General features: G+C 44.5%; 1 protein-coding gene across 11 annotated transcripts in view; it reads right to left on the bottom strand.

The window, feature by feature from the left end:
- VEPH1 (ventricular zone expressed PH domain containing 1) overlaps positions 1 to 8,704 on the bottom strand; it is a 49,267-nt gene extending 40,563 nt beyond the window's left edge. For 2 of the 11 annotated variants that reach the window (XR_004308368.1, XM_015872218.2), the window contains exons 1-4: positions 8,370 to 8,704; positions 6,232 to 6,287; positions 2,700 to 2,995; positions 1,625 to 1,840 (exon numbers count right to left, since the gene is read on the bottom strand). Coding sequence is in view for 9 of the 11 variants with exons in the window: in XM_015872218.2 (XP_015727704.1) it covers positions 1,625 to 1,840; positions 2,700 to 2,837 (354 nt within the window). In the remaining 2 variants the exon portion in view is untranslated. Of the gene's footprint in view, positions 1 to 1,624; positions 1,841 to 2,699; positions 2,996 to 4,431; positions 4,593 to 6,231; positions 6,346 to 8,369 lie in introns of those variants that run through there. The other 9 variants (XR_004308367.1, XM_015872214.2, XM_015872213.2 and 6 more) reach the window with 9 other exon arrangements.
- Between the last annotated feature and the right edge of the window lie 6,076 nt (positions 8,705 to 14,780).

Below are 14,780 nucleotides of genomic sequence, written 5' to 3'. Positions count from 1 at the left end.
GTGATTTTGAAAAGAATCCTGCACTGTGATTATATTTAATTAGCATTTGAAATCACAGGCAACCACTGGGCCCCAGATGTTCCAGAAAGTAACAAAATAGTGAACAACAGGGGTAGTCCAGACTGAACACATGCTCATTCTGGAACAGCACCGGAAAAAAGACATTTAAACCCAAAAAGAAAGCAACTCTGTTGTGCATACAGCCAACTCTACTTCTGTGAATGGGATCTGCCTTGGCCATTAGCCGCAGCAGAGCAGGACCAACCCTAATTAAGGCTACAGCTTGCTGCTCAACAAGAGCAGGAAAGCCAGTTTAAGAGGTTACAAGGACTACAGGGGCTACTTTCCAGCCCCTGTGTAAGGATGGGCTGAAGCAACTCCTGGCACTGAGGCAGCTTCATGTGGCAACTGCTGTATGACCAAAACCTGTGTTTCGATGAGAAAAGCCCTCAAAACGAACAGATCTGTAGGCAGCAGCGTGTTTAAATCAACATAATGCCTTGTTACGTTTTGGATGAGAGATAGCGAGTAGGAGCCAAATTCTGCCTCCAAGTTACACACTAGGACTGCGTGCAGAAAGAATGAGAAGATAAGGCTTGGCCCTCTGATGAGTGCTTAAACAGATCTAAAAATTCTGAAGAATGGGACTACTTTTTTTTCCTATAATAAAGATAAAATACTTAGATAAGAAAAGGCTTTAATTTCGACAGAAGAAAGGTTTCATTTGTTCCACTGTAAATACCAGGGCTCAACAGCACACTTAGGAAATTGTGAGGGTGACAATGAAAAACAGATTTTAATAATATGATATAGTGCTGTTTGCAAACCTAGGGGACCTCCCTGCTGCTAATGTCAACAGAAACACGCTGTGAGATTCAACCCAGCTGTCAGATATTCATTACAACTTCAACCAACCCTCACGTACCGCATTAAAAACTCAGCCCAAGCCTGCCTTTGTGTTTTCTTTTTGTGCAAAGGAACTTGCTGATAGCAGCTCTGTTTCAGAGAGCAGTAAATGCTTTTATGACTTTCTCATCTCATTTGAGCAAACTCCTTTCTCAAAGCAATCTGCAACAGAGCAGCCCCTAAAACATTTGGATAAGGGCACACAGCTGCTGACAGAGCAGACTGGAAGTGAGGACAAGCCATTGCATGCTTCAGTATGGCTTTAAAGGTACTGTGAAGACAAGATATGTCTCCAGTCTGGAAAGTTTAAGCTGTGCTGTAGCTGGTGTCCAAACCCAGCTACTTGATGCTGTTTTCTTCCTAAAACCCACAGCAGTGCACTCTAAAGCAACTGTGTCTCCAAATGATGGTCCTGTGGCTCCCCCTGTAACTCTTACACGTAATGCAAATAGTAAGAATTAATGGAGCATTCAGGTAGTGAGGTCTGGCACTAGGTAGGTGCAACATTTCTAAAGAAAAGGAAGCTGCAGCTGTTTAGATTCACTGCAATGGGCATCACATAATAACATACACCAACACGTGGGGTCGAATTCTTGGTTTTAAAGATGTGCAGCCACTCACACACCCTCAGATAACGCAAAGTGCTGCTGCTCTTTAGGAGATACAGCTGAATAGCTGACCATTGCATGACACTCCCTTGCTTTCAGCTCCCTCTCACCTGCAAGATGCAGCTCATGATATCAGATGCAATTTTTGCATGTGGCGTGTCCTCGTCTTTGCCAGAAGGCTTCAGATTGTGCTCCAGACACGACTCCCAGAGAGCCACCAGGGCCTTCCCATGCTTCTCTATGGATTCCGTCTCCCTGATGGCAGTGGTGATGCGAGTGATGCAGATTTCCACAACAGCCTGGTCGTTGTCATTAGTTTGGTAGTCCTGGTTGAAATAAAGAGACATGTGCCAAGCACATCTGGGAGCAGATCCCACAGCACTCACCAGAAGGCATAAAGGTTTGGGGTCTGCCCATTGTTTGCTCACTTCCACCTTTACAATGGATGCAGTATGATCATGTTTCTTGCTGAATATCTGAGCACTCAGATACTTTCCCTCCCTCCCACAGGCTGGCACAAACCCCAGACAGAAGTGCATCTGTGGGGTTTGAGGCTCTGTCCCAGGTCTCCCATAAAATATAATCAAGGAGCGGATGGGCTGATCATTAAACTAGATACGACTTGTTCTGTAACCAGACACGAGTTAAAGGCAAAAAACAAGGATGAGGAGGTGGCACAGGGACAAGATACAAGGGGTTGGGCTCTGGCAATGGCAGTGGACTGCTGCCCTTCAGGAGCTCACCAACCACTGTGTAACCACACAGTTCTCCACAATGGAGCCTGTGGAGCAGTGGGGTAAGCACCGGAATGGGCTCCCCAGGGAACTGATTGAGTCACCATCCCTGAATGCGTTTAAAAAACATTTGGATGTAGTGCATAGAGACATGATTTAGCAGAGGGTTGTTAGAGTTAGGGTAGTATGGCTGGGTTGTGGTTGGACTTGATGATCTTTAAGGGCTTTTCCAACCTGAGCTGTTCTGTTCTATTCTAGGCAGTGCCCTGGCAGCTGCCTCCAAGCCTGAAGCCAGTCCCAGACAAAGAAAAGGAAGCAGGATGTTTATCTTACATTTTGCTTGGCATTCTTGAGTTTAAAATCATAAATTGTGCACGTCCCTGTCTTTAACACTTTGTTAATACAATAAATTCATTTAATCTCATGCATTACAGGAAGGCGTTTCACTTACAGCAGATGAACTAATTATCCTTATTTGTTCAAGAGCTTCAGAGAGGCTTCCTTCGATTTCAGCATCATCCAAGGAGAAAAGATCCCCTGCACGTGAAAGGTCCCTTTGTGCCAAAACCAGCCCAAAGAGATGGTGCATGGTGGCCCTTGCTGCCACGCAGCCAGGACTCTGCGTGTACCATGTGCTCAAAGGAGTTAGATGAGGGCAGAATGGAAACAACCCCGTCCATCAGCCATCCATTCAGGACAAAGTATAAATCTGTGGCATATTTCAAGACTTACTTCCTCAGCCAACATCTAAAAGGGAGGGAAAAACAAGAAGGAAGAAGTAAATGAACTCACTACCATCCAGTTCAGAGAAGCTTTTAAATGGTACATATAATCAGCGTGCAGAAATCCCTGACCTAGGGACGTCCTTAAGCACCTACCATGAACTGCACGCTGAAGGACTTTTGCACTCAAACACTGACTAGCTAAACACTCTTATTAAATAAAAAAGTTTGTTCTTTCAATGTGTATCACCAGGAAAAAGAAAAAGGACTGGACTAACTGAAAAGGAGTGCCAACCTCCTTTCTATGGTCAGCATTAGAGTGGAGCTGGAGCAGGTGTGCTGGGCTGCTTGGTTTTCTGGGTTCACGAGTCCTGACTCAAGAAATATGCTATTTGTAAGATCAAGATAATGACTTGGGTTCAGAAAAAACAGTCACTTCTGATGTCAGAATGATCCCTTCAGCCTTTCCAGCTCACGTAAAACAAATACTTGGCTGAGCTGAAGCTATGGACATTTCCTTGGCTGGGGAATGCAACAGAAGCCACGCCAAGCAGGGCCAGGCTCAGCAGGCTCACAAAGGACAACAGTCCTGCACTCGTGTCCCAGAACTGTGGTGATTAAAGCTTCCACAGAGGGGACATTTGACTTAATTAGAGGAGAGATCTGTTGATTTTCCTGCCATTTCAGAAGTGTTGTTTGCTATTTGAGGGCTGCCTGGTCCTTTCCCATGCGGACGGGACCCTCTGCTCATCCATTTCCAAAGCAAGAGTCTTCATGACAAACCTCAGCCTCCTGTCCCAAGGAAGGGACAGAGTTCCTTGGGCCCAGAACACCTTGTCTGGACATTGCAAAGGCAGGTACAAATGTCTGCATGCAGAGAATATTTGCCTTTGAGCCTTCCAAGAGACTGCATGACCCCCTGCTGGTGGGAGCAGGACAAGGGTGGTCCCTCAGCTCCAGTCTGCAGTGCATTTCTCCTATCCTTTCCCACCAACACCATGCAATTTTTAAATAAAATAACCTTTTTCCACCAAATTCCTGAATGTTCACTACAGACAAAAGCAACAACACACTTCCCCAGCACAACAAACAGTCTGCGTTTAAGCTTAAGAGAAAAAACCCATCAGTATGACCTCCTTTTTCACTCAGGTCTGCATAAAATGAACCTGCTAGAGGTGTCAGCTCTGGGCACACTCATTCATCACAAGGTGCTGCCAAACTTGAGAGCATGCACTGGAACACAAACATTATGCCCTAAATGCAACAATTCCCTCTTTCTTCACTTATTCACTAAAAAATATTTCCAAATATTATATTTGAGAATAGCAAGAGATGCTCCAAGCATGCTTCCAGACTGGAAGTTGGGCCCATCATACTCAGCAGTTCTCAGCTTTAAGAGCAGAACATCAAAAAGCTACAGACGTTTTTTGTTTTTAATTATTAGTATTATTTTTTTTTTACCTGCTCACAACTCCATAACGGCATCCTCAGTGATGGCTACGGGTGCAAAGTTTGCATTCTTTGAAACAAAGCCTATTTGCTTTGCTCTCCTGCGACTGCGGGCAACATCCAAGGGCACGGGTGGCAAGCAGAGAATCCGGTGGCAGGCAGTGAACCCTAAGCTGTTAATTGCAGTGCCAGGAGTAAAGCATCTCAGGAATGCAGACTAAAGCAGCCTAAAAGTTACCAGCGGCCCCGTCAGGTGACTACAGGCACCATAACGCAGAGAGGCCTTATCTTTGAATGAAACTCTCTGTTTCTGGGACAAAATACAAAGCCTTTTCCATTTGAGGGCACTTGTTTTTAATAGAGAAAACAGAACGCTCTGTGTTAAGTGGAAAGCTATCCTTGCTTGGGAAGAAGGTAAAAAAAGCCCTTGGTAAGCTTGCACTGTTTGTTCACTTGTTCTTTTCCTTTGCTGTAGAGGAGATTGTCTTTCCAAAGGAAAAATGCTGTCATTCTGTAACACTTCCCATGAATATAAAAGAGGGTCTGAAGTTTACTTTGGCTTCTAATGCTGCGTTTAGAAGTAGGACAACAAAATCTGCTCACAGAATCATTAAAATTCAGGAATGGAGACCCATTGAATCTTCTCTTTTAGCTGTGGCACCGAAACACAGCCGCCCCTCCTTGGCCTTCTGCATCTGAGACCTTACCCTGCTGCTGCTGTTATATGCACACAACATATCTTGTAAAGCATGTTGTTGTCCTGCTTGGGTTCTAAGAAAGGGGCTGGTTGAACAGTTAAACTCAGAGCATGGTTTGTGAGGTGCCTCATCAGCTTGACTTCCCATCACCTATCATCACCTTCTTGTTGAGGCAGGACACATATCTCTGCCTGTCAGGGCAGCATCTGAGATGGACCCATGCACTCCATCAAGAGGAAACAGGTTGAAGGTGCTGCCGAAGTTCCCAGCTCTCACACAGATCCCCACCAGCTCAGAGTCTACAGGGTGAGCAGCAGGTTTCTGCACCTTCTTGTGGTCAGAACATGGGAATGAAGTGGTGACTTCAGCTCTCACCACAACCTCCAGGTCATCATTATGCAAAAAGTGAGACTCAGCTCATAACACAGAGTGTTGCCATTGGTTCAGGGTGCGTTCCCACATCAGAAGCAAAACTTTGAAGGAGAATTTTCTGCACCTAGATTCCCTTTTCATGACAAACTGAGAGTTCCTGGGGACCTTGAAGCTGCTCCCCACCAAGGTGAGCCTGGTAACTTGCTGGAGGCACAGCATTCTTACCAAAGCTCCTTATCAGAAGCAATCAGAACAAAAGCTGGCCTGACAGGTTCAGAGCTCCAAGCAATTGAATTGGTCTGTTTGCAAAATAATTCACAAATAACAGAAGATTAACAATAAAAATTCCACATGAAATGGCAGTTGGACTTAAGGGCATCTGAGAGGCAATAGAACTCTAAGCAAAAAAAACCTGAGCCTTGCTGTTTTATCAGAAACTTGGGTTCTGCAGAAAGACATTAAAAGGACAGCATACAATAAAATGGTGCCATCCCACTTAAAATAAAAGGGCAAGAATTGTGCTGTGATATTCTTGATTCACTGTACACTAAGCAACAGACACATGAGAGGAAGGTGCTCTCAGGGTTCTCCCTGAAGGAAGGGATATCTATCACATCTGTCATGGCTGGGAGGCCAGCAGCATTGCTGGTGCATAGCAACCCCAGGCACATCTCAACTCAATGCTTCACCTATTCTACACATTAAAAATAAATAAATACATCAGTAGAATTGATGTCCTTACCTCACAGATGTCCTGCCATGCTCTACACGCTGGATGGTACGAAGTGCTTGGGAAGCCTTGGATGGAAGATGCAAAAGCAAACCAGTATCAGTAAGTCAGAGCCTTTTCAGCACTCTGTGAGCAGACAATAAAACATATTCTGCATGATACCACCAGGAGCAAGGCTGCACATCTCACCGGGTTTAGTATTTAGGACGTGGTCTTATGTAAAAATAAATAAATAAGAAGCAAAACATAACTTAGGGGCAAAATAGTGCAAGGTATTTTGGATGACTCCTCTTCTCTCCGCACTACACCAATAATTCAGTTTAGTTTTGTGTTGGAAAGGCACTGAACTTCCTAAAACGGAGCACTCGTCCTAAATTTTAATTAAAGTTCTCATATTTTTCAGTGAAAGAGAAGGATTAAAGACGATTTTGAAAGAGCATCATTTTCACACAGGGTGAACTGAGCACCACAGTTCCCATGGGGTTGGCTGCATACATTTAAACTCTTCCCACAAGACCATCATGGTTTGCTGGAAGCCCCTCTGCTTTTTGCTGCCATGACAGGTTTCATGTCACCCAGAAATCCAGTGGAGGTTGAGCTGCACCAGATGATGAAACAAGGAATCACAAAGTCTACTAATCACGCTATGCTTAATTTCTTTTTCCTGCCTTGCTGCAGGCTGGGGAACTGTGGATCACCCCAGACATTCGGCATTAATGCAACAGTAAAACAAGGGGAGGCAGCGTGCTTTGAGATGCATCTCTTCTAACAGAGCAGCTGCTGGGCAGCAGCCCGTCCTCCTGCTGAAGTTCAGCACTCCTATGCACACAAATATTCCCTCCTGTGATCAACAGACTGAACAGGGAGGATTTATTTATCAGCCAGGTGCTGCTTTCAGCAAGCCAGACCTCACAGATCTTGGATGCAACTTTGGTTGCAAAACCCATGCTGAATAAAACTGATGTGGAGTGGAAAGAATGTACCTATAAGCTCATTAACTAACACTTGTGCAAACACTTTGTAAGGTGCCTGCATGCTCATTAACATGAACTTTCTAACTTGATAAAAACACCTGCAATTCTTTCAGAACTTACACACCATGGATACAATTTCCTTCAGTTCTTACTATGTATATACATATATATATAAACAAAAACAAAGGTTTATATTTGACCACAGCTTCAGAACACACCAATGCTATAAGTAGCACCCCATGAAGCTCATTTTTTTTTAAGTCAGTAGGACAGATTTCTAAGAACTTAATCTCTGAGGAGCTTAGTTAGAATATGATGCTAAAATAAATGGCACTGCTAATATCTGAATTGCTTCATGTAACAAATACTAATGCACACAGTGCCACAACAGTGCTGCTAGAAGGTCACATTCCCAAGCATTTCTCAGTAAGATTTCAGGCATGTGATAAACATTCAGTGCTGTAGCAAGGAAAAGGACTTGTTATAAAGTTGTACACAATGTATAAACATGTGCTTCTGTCTGAAGAGCACGAGGGAGCAAGAAGGATGGAGTACCTGGGGGAGACAGCAGCTCAGGGCTCTCACAATCCCCTTCTGGAAGTGAAAGCAGGAGTGGAGCAAGGAAGGGATTCACAGTCCCTGTCCCTTAAGCTTTCCTGCAATGGCAGTCACTGAACAACCACCACCTGCCCTGATGTTCCTCCAGGTACAGGGCAATCCACTCTGGTTTTTCTTCAGTGCATGTATCAACACAGCCAACACATTTCTCCATCTGCATCCCTGAATCTCCCCAATGTGAGGCAACAACAGAGGCAGAATGTCTTCCGAGGATGAGGAGGGAAGCTAAACACATTCACAGCCCAAACTGAACCACGATCACTGTAGGACTAACACATGTACCACACTACACCCCCATACGCAGGTGCTGCTTTTTCTTCTCTCATGGAACCTGTAAGCTCATTTACAACACGTTTTGCACAGACATTGCTGCAATACAGTTATGCATTCATAGAAATCCCAGTAACAGCCACCCTATTAAACACCACATTTCATAAACTCCCAGACATCTCTTCCATTATTTAATGTTTGGATGTGCTGCTCAACTTCTTTCCACTCAGCAATTTATTCATTATTGAAAACGTTTCATGAATGCATATTTAAGTTAGTTATTCATACCTCTCAGAAGAGAAACCTCGGAAAAACATTAATAATTGAAGGCAAATTGTCGGTCTTTAGAGAAATTCTGATAAAATCCATTAGGGCTGTCAGTTCCCCTTCCATCCCCCGGTCTCTGGTATGTGAGGCTGCTGGCGCGGGCGCAGCCTTGTCAAACCAACCGTACAGTCTATTCAGTTACCCTGGAGTTGTCATGTGGAATCAAGCAAACAAATATCTTCTCTCCTTTTTCCCCAACTCCAGAACTCAAAAACAGATCAGAATGAATTCTTCACAAAGTTCAACCGCGGCAGCAGCTTGAGCAGAAATGCTCGGAGCTTTGATATGGAATTTGAATTAGTTAAAAGGATTTATCAACAGCCAGTGGTTACATTCAGTTAATTAATAACCTGCTTAAGAGCAACGAGGAAATTGCAGAAGTTAATGCAAGTTATGGGGCCTCTTGTCAGGAGCCAGTGGGAAGGTTGGCCTTGTTTGGTGTCTTTGGAAGGACAGCAGCTGAAGAACAGTCAGGAATAAGCAGGGCTCCTGGCAGGAAACGCATCCCTTCACGTGGCATCGGGTGCATCACACCAACCTGCAGCACTTCAGGCAAAGCCACCCATGTGAGAGCAGTGCTCAGGACCTACCCAAGCTCCTCTACAGCTTGCTATCTGCACTGGAGGAATCACGTCTAAATCACTCCAGCAGCATTTTGCGTGCAAGCAAAAGTGCTTTCCTTCCACCTTCACCATATCTGTGAACTCTTCCCCTTAAGCTTCACTTGATATATTAATTTCAAAATTGTGACACCATCAGCAGTAACTAAAGCCTACCCTACACACAGGGCAGAACCAACTTGGGGTGATGCCTTCCCCTGACAGAACAGGAGCAAACCCACACTGAGCTGTCCCAGCACTGACATTTTTCTTGTAATGGCCAAAGCACTAAGAAATGAGCCAACTCAGAGCAGCAAAGGGTGAAGTCAGGCACTCAGCCACCTACTGGCTGAAAAATGACTGCCTGCCCAGACTGGATGAGGAGGCACTCTCTTATCATTCTTCTTTGGGCTTTTGTCCCTTTACAGCACAGTGAGAAGTTAGAAATCATAAATTAAAGAATTATGTTCCATAGAAGATGCATGCAGCCATAAAGGTCCTCAATTTTAACAGTAAATGCACTCAGAATAATTTTTTACCCCCTCCAGATCATTCCAGCATTATCTCCACAACCAAATCAAAAATTAATGGTGGGTGAACACATGCCTTTAACAATGCGAAGAGATATAATGTAGCACATTTTGCTCCTCCTATCTCTAGGCATAGAAGAGAGAGAATGATTTTAGACTGAGACAGGGGAGGTTTAGGTTGGATCTTAGGAGGAAGTTTTTCACCCAGAGGGTGGTGATGCACATCGGAACCAGGTTGCCCAAGGAGGCTGTGGATTGCCCCATCCCTGCAGGCATTCAAGGCCATGCTGGATGTGGCTCTGGGCAGCCTGGGCTGCTGGTTGGTGACCCTGCACAGAAGCAGGGGGTTGGAAACTGGATGCAAATGTGGGCGTTTTCAACCCATGCCATGATTCTATGATTCTCATAGCAATCAAAGTAGCACATCCCCCAGTGAACAATCTCTTCAACTGTTATTCAGAAGGAAAGCAGAAACACAAGCTGTTTTTGTGCTGCTTTTGTGCTTACTCAAACTGCAGTCACAGCTGATCACAGTCACAAGAAGGTTTATGTGAAAAGGATGAGCGCTGATTGCCTTCTCAGACCACCCATTGTCAGTGTTGAGAGGTGCACGGCAGAGAGGGGTCCTGCAAAGAATATATCTCCCTCCACAGTGAGTGTTCTCTACTCCCAGAATCATCTGCAGCAGAGACAAAACCAGTGAAGACAGCAGGCCAGGGAATACAAGGCAAAGGAAAGATCGAGTGTGAGAGACCCAAACGAGCTTTGAAAAGAAGACTGATGGTGTTACTGTGGGGAAAGACAGAGTGATGTGGCACTTCCTCAGCTACAGGCTTCAATTCCTTCCAATCTGTCTGGTCACTGCAGGGCTTTGCCACACTAGCCTCACCCAGCCTTACAACCCTGGCATATTCATACCTTAATTCTTTTGCTTTTCCACCAATGGGCTCATTGCTATACACCATTAACACCACCGAGATGAGGGAACTTTTGCTGATGCAAGATGGCACAGGATGGAATCTACCAGGACCACTGCGGTCCTCTTGAAAGCTCCTTGACTTCCCTCTCACTGTTTATGAAACAAATATAACCCACTACACAGAGAGCGCAAATTACCACCAAGCCAAAATAAGCTTGGAAAGGCAAATGAAATAAGAGACAGCAAAGAGCATTTGAGAAATCCATGACTCCGAAGCGTATAACTCTCATATTAGACAACATACTGCAATAAAGCATAAAGTTTTCATGTCCATTTCACCATCTGGAAAAGGAGAATTGAGTTTATGAAAAGAGTTCTTCCCATCCTAAAAAAAGCTTGCACTGAGCCTTCATAATAGCTGTGATTAATTTGTGTCCTTCTTGAACAAAGCCCTGACAATAATGTATTTGGTTAGACTTCTTTAAATAAACTTCTTGTTAGGAAAGAAAGATGCTATTGTTCTCCCCCTGACTAATTGGTGAAGAGAAACAGAATATTCCGTATTCATTGCATTTAGCCCCAATGAGTCATGCTATCTTCTGCTCAGACAAAGCAGTTTAATTTCAATAACGACAATGCTGACAGCTACAATACTGTTCTTGCAGAAGTTTGCTTGTAAATAATTAACAATTGTTGTATAATGACAGTGGGTTTTTTGATAGCTCTATTAATTTCACAGTCAAGCTGGAGTCTCTTTAATTTAGAGTATTCATAAAAATCCACACGCACCAGCAAACCAGTGACATAAAAAGCCCGTGGAAAAAACAGGTTTATGTGCCCACAGATGTCCTCTGAGGTAGAAACATTTCTCCCCAGGAGCAAGAGCCTTTAGAAAGCGCACTGACCTTCACTGAGCAACTCTTACTTAAAGGTTTTATATCTTTGTTCCTCAGCAGGTATTTCCTCAAGTTTCCTTCTCCCTGTTTGCTGTCCCAGATAAAGGAGTGAATAACGATGCAGGCATTTATGAAGTAATCTTTGGTGTGAGCTGGGCTGGCTTATGAGAAGTATTTCTGGGCCATGCATTGAATGGCTGCAGCCCAGTAATCAGAGCACAAAATGATGCAATTATACTAAAGTGGAACGTTCAGGCTTGCAAACTCTCTTGCCAAATAGGAAAAGGTAGGCATCAACCTCATATTTCTATCAAATTCCATCCGTACACGCATGTACTCACCCTCCCACACTCACATTCTGTTTGTCAGTCAGTGTATTTCCATTACCTGCCTGCATCATTCTCCATTTGAACCGCATCTTCTGCTTCAGGCGTCTATTTACACTCCCACCATTTCCCTATATATGTGGCTTTCTTAACTGAGCTGCACAGTTTATGAACTGTGTTAACTGAGCCACATAACTCCGCTGCTGAGTTTTATATACTGCGCCAGGCAGCACACGGAGCACTGGAGCTGTGCCACTGCAGTTACAAACCCTGCAACCTGAGGAGTCCTTTCACATTTCTGCTCGGTTTTTTACTTCTACATTCCTGTATCTTTTCCCTACCTGAAAGGATGGAAATCTACAGTTGGGTTAAGCAAAGGGCTTCCTAAATGTAGCCAAGCAAATGAATTAAACTTTCGGTGATGGCCCAAGCAACCCTTGTGCTGTGTCCCTGGGAGATTAAGATGGGAAAGCTAACCTAAGGAGAGCAAAAAGCAGCTGCCCCCACAGAGAAGAAACTCTGCCTGTCTGTAAGGGACTGTGTCAATAGGCATTCACACTTTGTTTCTGGTTGAGAGCCAGAAGACTTTAAAAGAGCCCTAAAAGCAGGCAGGAAAGGTATTAGTGATAAGAAGGCAGGAGGACGTGCTGTCCTCAGCTGCCCTGAGTTAAGAGCTCATGATTGGGGCATGTCTGCTGCAGAGATACAGCACCTGGAACCAAGGATGGATCTGCACCTGCACAGCATCCTCGCAGCCCTCATTCACTCTATAGGCTACTAGCCTCCCTCTGAGGCTGGTAGCTCATCTGTACCATAGATGCACATTTAAAGTTAATACAGGCATTTAATGCTAAACTTCAAGAAACACAGCACGCCTTGGTGCAGTGAGCTCCTGCCTTTCCTGCCAGCAGCTCCTCCTCTTGGCAATGGGCAGATGCCACAGTAAGAGTCAGAATTTAAACTCTACTGAAACATCTGCTCAGGATGTTACACTTCAAAAGCTTACCTCTGCTAATTCTATACCTCACAGATGAGCACGGTGCTTTGAAAAACAGAAACATATGGAACAGTGCTTCCACCAGGAGCTGTAATGGCAGTAATGGCATCAGAGCTAAGCAGTCACAGTTGTTTTGTAGCTTAAGGAAACCAGTCAACAGTAACCTCATGGGAGAGGTTATTTAAATTAATTAATAGCACCACTAGTGTGCCTATGTGAATTAATTGCTTTCATGAACATAATTTTGTTAGCTAGATTTGCAGAAGAAAGTCTCTGCATGGAGTGAGCAAGGAACCATGTCAGTGTAGGATTGGAAGGGCCTCAAGAGGTGAGGTAACCCACCTCACTGTGTTGAGCAAGAGCCATCAGGTCGAGGCACACCCAACATTTTCTGCTCCGTTCTTGCTTCCCTGAGAGAAATGCTTCAACACCTCGTAATTAGGAACTGCCTGGTAGCCAAGCACTCCCTCCAGTTCCATTACAGATGACAATAGATTGCTGCTTTTTTGCCCAGCCTGATCTGCTTCATAATTTGTGCTCTCTCAAATGTTTCTGGTGGAGCAGACACCCCCTGCAGCTGCTCAGCAGCCTCAGCTCTTCTTGCCCCCCTTCCCGAAGCTCTGGGTTCTCTCTTTTCTTGCACAGTTACACTGAAAGTTCATTTCTCACGTCTGATCAACAGATTTGTGAAACCTTCCTGAATGCCTTCAAATGATCAATCTCATTAGAATTATCTCACATTAAAAACTACAAGATCTACTTCAAATTTACAGTCTTGGGGCACCTTCACTCACACCAGGCTGTACCCTGAGAAAAGGGTTAATGTCACACACATATACAGAACTGAGGTCTTTATTTTAATGGCAAGGCAACAAAGCAATCCACTTAGTGACAAGTTCTTGGGCTAATGTATTATTCATTTTGTTATGTGGCAGTAGAACAAAATTGTATCCATAAATATATAATGCTGTACATATCTCTTCAGAGTAGCTTACATTTATGGGATAATTGCCTGTCTATCAGCACACAGTCTTCTCTTTATTCCCTTTTTCACTGCTCAGGTCCCTCGAGACCTAGTACCTTAAGGACCCAGCACAAACCGTTCCCAGGTGTGTGCTCCTCTCACAGTTGTTATTTTACCCTCTCCATGCACCTGTGTGGTCTCTGCTCTTGCTTCCCTTGCATTCCCAGGCTCACACCCAGGTTTTGGGGTACACACTGTGTGGGTTCCTTGCATGGAGAAGGCTTTTCCCCAGGCGGCACCAGGCCTGAGCCCCACTCTTCCATGTGCCCTCTCTCAGAGCCAGCTGTGGGCTGAGGAGCACGAAGGAGGGCTGTGGTCAGTGAGCATGGAGGGGTTGGGTTGGACTTGGTGACCTTAGAGGTCTTTTCCAGCCTTAGTGATTCATCCCACCCTGTCACAACCAATGGGCATCTCAGACAAACTGTTTTGAGGCATGCAACAAAATCCATCTCTTCCCCAAGCCCGTGTCCTACTGCAGACATGCACAAAGCTGCACGCCTTCAGCACCCAGCAGCAGATGAGATGCATGGGCACAAATGGGACTTCCCCGGTGCCAGGCAAGCACTGCTCAGCTGCCAAGGCCAACACAGAGCCACGACTTGAGCAGCAATTAAACCAGCACAATGCAGACACCGAGCTTTGCTTTAATCATCCTCTCAGCCCTGTGTTAATTAGCTAGACAGCAGTAACTACAGGAACAATGAGCCGACGTGAGAATAAAAGTAAATTTGTATTAAAAATTCAGTAAATTATACAACATTCCTTCCTATCAAAATACTTTAAAATATTCATGCTTGAAAGTACATATCCCACAAAGACCTCAGGATTGTTCATTAGGTTGCTTCCTTTCTTGGATCCTTAATTGCTGTTACCAATGAAGTGAATGGGCAGCGCTGGCAGCACCAGCAGGTCCTGGGGGCACTGCAATGATATTCTTGTTGAATATCATTGAATAACACAGCCGTACAAGTTCTGTGGTTGATGCGGATATCAGCCAAATAAAGTTGTTCTTCCCTTGACAGAGCCTTTTTTGGGGTGCCATATCTATTAGGACTATAAACGCTATTGTTATTTATTTCAT

Source organism: Coturnix japonica, chromosome 9, assembly GCF_001577835.2.
Source record: "Coturnix japonica isolate 7356 chromosome 9, Coturnix japonica 2.1, whole genome shotgun sequence".
NCBI classification, from domain to species: Eukaryota; Metazoa; Chordata; class Aves; order Galliformes; family Phasianidae; genus Coturnix; species Coturnix japonica.
The sequence above is the reverse complement of the archived record's forward strand: the minus strand, read 5'-3'. Positions and strand labels throughout refer to the sequence as shown.